The sequence below is a fragment of the Rosa rugosa genome, chromosome 1 (assembly GCF_958449725.1).
Source record: "Rosa rugosa chromosome 1, drRosRugo1.1, whole genome shotgun sequence".
NCBI lineage: Eukaryota > Viridiplantae > Streptophyta > Magnoliopsida > Rosales > Rosaceae > Rosa > Rosa rugosa.
The window spans coordinates 62,183,479-62,187,374 of record NC_084820.1 but is presented as its reverse complement, the minus strand read 5'-3'; the positions used below and the strand labels follow the sequence as shown (position 1 = coordinate 62,187,374).

At 42.4% G+C, this 3,896-nt stretch overlaps 1 protein-coding gene across 1 annotated transcript; it reads left to right on the top strand.

The window, feature by feature from the left end:
* The first annotated feature begins 756 nt into the window (after positions 1–756).
* On the top strand, positions 757–1,662 carry LOC133732394 (uncharacterized). Its single transcript, XM_062159940.1, has one exon. The coding sequence runs from the start codon at positions 757–759 to the stop codon at positions 1,660–1,662; it is 906 nt and encodes a 301-aa protein (XP_062015924.1).
* The last annotated feature ends 2,234 nt before the right edge of the window (positions 1,663–3,896 follow it).

Genomic DNA, 3,896 nt, shown 5'->3' with positions numbered 1-3,896 from the left:
TAGTTTTGCTTAGTGTTTCAGTTCGTCTTTCGACTGCTGTTCAGTAGGAACTGCAGTCACGATTTATGACTTTTGAAGCATCTAGTTTAACTTAATCTTCTATGAGAAACACTTATTTCTCTTGCACTATAATTGGCATAATTGAATGAGTAAAAAGGAAAATCAATAGCTTTTAATTTAGCTATCAATTCATGTATATTGTGACAAATATCTATATATACTTGTTTGGACTTTGTGATAATGATACATCTTTCCTTCATTATTTATTATGATAATGTTTTGTGGTATTACCTGCTCATATTAAATTTAAATATTTTACCCGCTTAAATTCTTTGCATTAGAATATATATGTGCGGAATGCAGGTACTTAACGAACCGGAAGTTCACACACATAAATATTGAACCAAAAGGGTTGAGAAATAATATTTCACATATATCGAACCTGTAGCTTCGATAATACCATATAAGGAACTTGAAGTTTCCTCCACAAATTCACTATACATGTTTAATCCGATTTTTCATACCATGTTATAGAACCTGAAGTTCTTATTGATTGCTTATGGAAGTTATTACCCATAGCACTAACTATTGTCCTTTAAATCCTTGTAGAGAATGTCAAATCTCAACAAACTTGACTTTGTCGCTTTGGAAGTTTCCGGAAGGAACTATCTCAAGTGGACCCAAGATGTCAAGCTTCATCTGACTGCAAATAAGATGAGATCAACAATTATTGCTGACAACATCACCCCTGAAGACATGAAGGCAAGGGCTATGATTTTCATCAGGAAACATATGGAAGAAGCACTCAAGGTGGAATATTTAGCTGAAGAAGACCCACGATCTCTTTGGGTCGCTCTAGAAGAGCGATTCAACCACCAAAGGGCCATCTACTTGCCGGAAGCAAGGCACGATTGGCAGAACATACGTTTCCAAGATTTCAAGACTGTCAATGAGTATAACTCTGAAATCTGCCGGATTCGGTCACTCCTAAAATTCTGTGGAGAAGAGCTCACAGAAGCCGACCTACTGGAGAAAACTTTCTCCACCTTCCCACCTTCCTGTATGGTCCTGCAGCAACAATACAGGGAAAGAAACTTTGCTAGATTCTCCGAATTAATCACCATCCTGTTGCTCGCTGAAAAGAACAACAACCTACTTCTGAGGAATGATCAAGCAAGGCCCACCGGTACTAGAGCAATTCCTTTGCCTGAAGCAAATACTATTGCCCATCACGAAAATAATCGTGGAAGGAGGAACCGGGGCCGTGGAAGGGGAAGAAGGTCTGAACGTCCAAGGCATGGAAGGAGAAATGGGCCCAGAAATGGCCCATATGATCGTGACCACCCAGGCAATGGCCCAAGGGGTCGAGGAGGACGTGGACAAGGCCCACGTGGTGGAAACCGAAATGGCCAAGTCCGACAAGCTCAAATTAGAGAGAACCCTGGTCCGGCCCGTCGCCCTCAAAATCAACATAATCTATGTTATAGATGTGGAGGCACTGACCATTGGTCCCGCACCTGTCGTGCAACAGATGAAGAGATAGGAGAGTATCACGCCAAACGCGGAACTCGAGAGGCCAACCTTGTGGAAGAGTCAGTCCCTATGGATACCACCTTGGAGATTACTGATTTCCAAGCAGCCAATGGATACATCGAGGATTGAAAACTCGAGGACATGGGCATAATAGGCACTTGTGCCATATCTATGTTATTGTTATGAATAATGCTTTCTATTTTTCAGATTATCTTTGGTGATTTTTGGAATATTAGTTTTACATAATTTGGTTATGCTTGGATGTTTAATTCAATAAAGTTATTTATTTTCATACATGTGATCCATTGAGTTAAATATGTGAATAGGCATGTCTTGTGAGGAAGTTTGTTGTCTAGCTGATAGTGCTACTACGCACACCATACTCCGAGATAGGAAGTTTTTTTTTTAAACTTATTGCCTACTCATACCTCTGTGACAACTATATCAGGTCAATCCAACCTGATAGAGGGCCATGGCAAAGCCCAATTTATGTTGTCCAATGGTACTGAATTTACCATTAATGAGGCCTTATATTCTCCACGTTCCAGAAGAACGTTATTGAGTTTTAAGGATATTCGAGCCAACGGTTATCACGTTGAAACCACTGAGGAAAAAGGAGTGGAATATCTTTGCATAACCTCCAATTTGTATGGCCGGAAGCGTACATTGGAGAAGCTAAAATGCCTCTCGAGTGGTCTCTACATGGCTACCATTAGATCAATTGAGGCAAATCACATAACCAGCCAGAAGCTAACCAATTCGAGCAACTACTTGCTTTGGCATGACCGTTTGGGACACCCAGGTCAAAGTATGATGCGCCGTATCCTAAATTCATCCCACGGGCATCCCCTTACCAATAAGGATCTTGTGTACAGTAACACATTATGCCAAGCTTGCTCATTGGGAAAATTAAATATAAGACCATCATATGCAAAGACTGAAAAAGACTCCAACCTTTTTCTACAAAGGATACAAGGGGATATATGTGGACCTATCCAACCACCATGCGGACCATTTAAATATTTCATGGTTTTGGTTGATGCATCGACAAGGTGGTCACATGTTACACTATTGTCCACAAGAAATGCTGCGTTTGCTAAACTCCTTGCCCAGATCATTAAATTAAGGGCTCACCACCCGGATTATCCAATCAAGTCCATAAGACTTGATAATGCCGGAGAGTTTACATCAAAATCTTTTGATGATTATTGCATGTCCCTTGGGATTAATGTTGAGCATCCAGTTCCCTATGTTCACACCCAGAATGGTCTCGCAGAAGCGTTCATTAAAAGATTACAAATGATCGCACGGACCTTGGTAATGCGAACCAAGCTTCCAGTATCTGCGTGGGGCCATGCAATTTTGCATGCAGCCATGTTGGTCCGACTGAGGCCCATTGCCACCCAACCTTATTCCGCGTTACAGTTGGTGACTGGGTACGAACCTGATGTTTCGCACTTACGTGTATTTGGGTGTGTAGTTCTCGTGCCAATTGCGCCGCCACAACGTACAAAAATGGGTCCTCAACGAAGGATGGGCATATATATCGGTTATGAATCTCCATCCATTATACGCTTTTTAGAGCCCTTGACAGGCGATCTCTTTACCGCTAGATTTGTGGATTGTCACTTTGATGAGACAGTCTTCCCGCCGTTAGGGGGAGATAAGAACGTTACCGTTCCTGATGAACGACGTGAATTGACGTGGAATGTCCCCACTATGTCTCATCTTGATCCCCGAACCGCACAATGCGATAATGAAGTGCGAAGAATTCTAGATCTACAGAGTGTAGCCCAAAATATGTCAGACGCTTTCTCTGATCTAGCTAAAGTGACGAGATCACATATACCTGCTGCAAATGTGCCTGCAAGAATAGATGTCCCTGTAGGACGCGTTGTCCCGGATGGACGAGGTACGACCATGGCGGCTAACCAGTCACATGTCCCTGCCCAGAAGCGAGGTAGACCACTAGGTTCGAAGGATTCCTATCCCCGGAAGAGGGTAAAACCGGCACAAACGAATCCACTAGACATCGCGATCTCAACTGATCCATCTCACGAGATAATTCCAGATTATGGGTCCGTCCTAGAAGAGACAACGTTGGGGGACGCTCCAACGTCTGAACCCACTCTCGAGAATAGAGAAATCTCTATAAATTATGCATGCTTAAGTGAGATTTGGAATCGGAATGAGATTATCATCGATGATATATTTGTATTCGCGGTAGCTACCGAAATTATAACTAGCGATGACATCGAACCTCGCTCTGTTGATGAATGTCAACGTAGAGACGACTGGCCAAAATGGAAAGAAGCAATTCAGGTCGAATTAGATTCCTTGACAAAGAGAAAAGTGTTCGGACC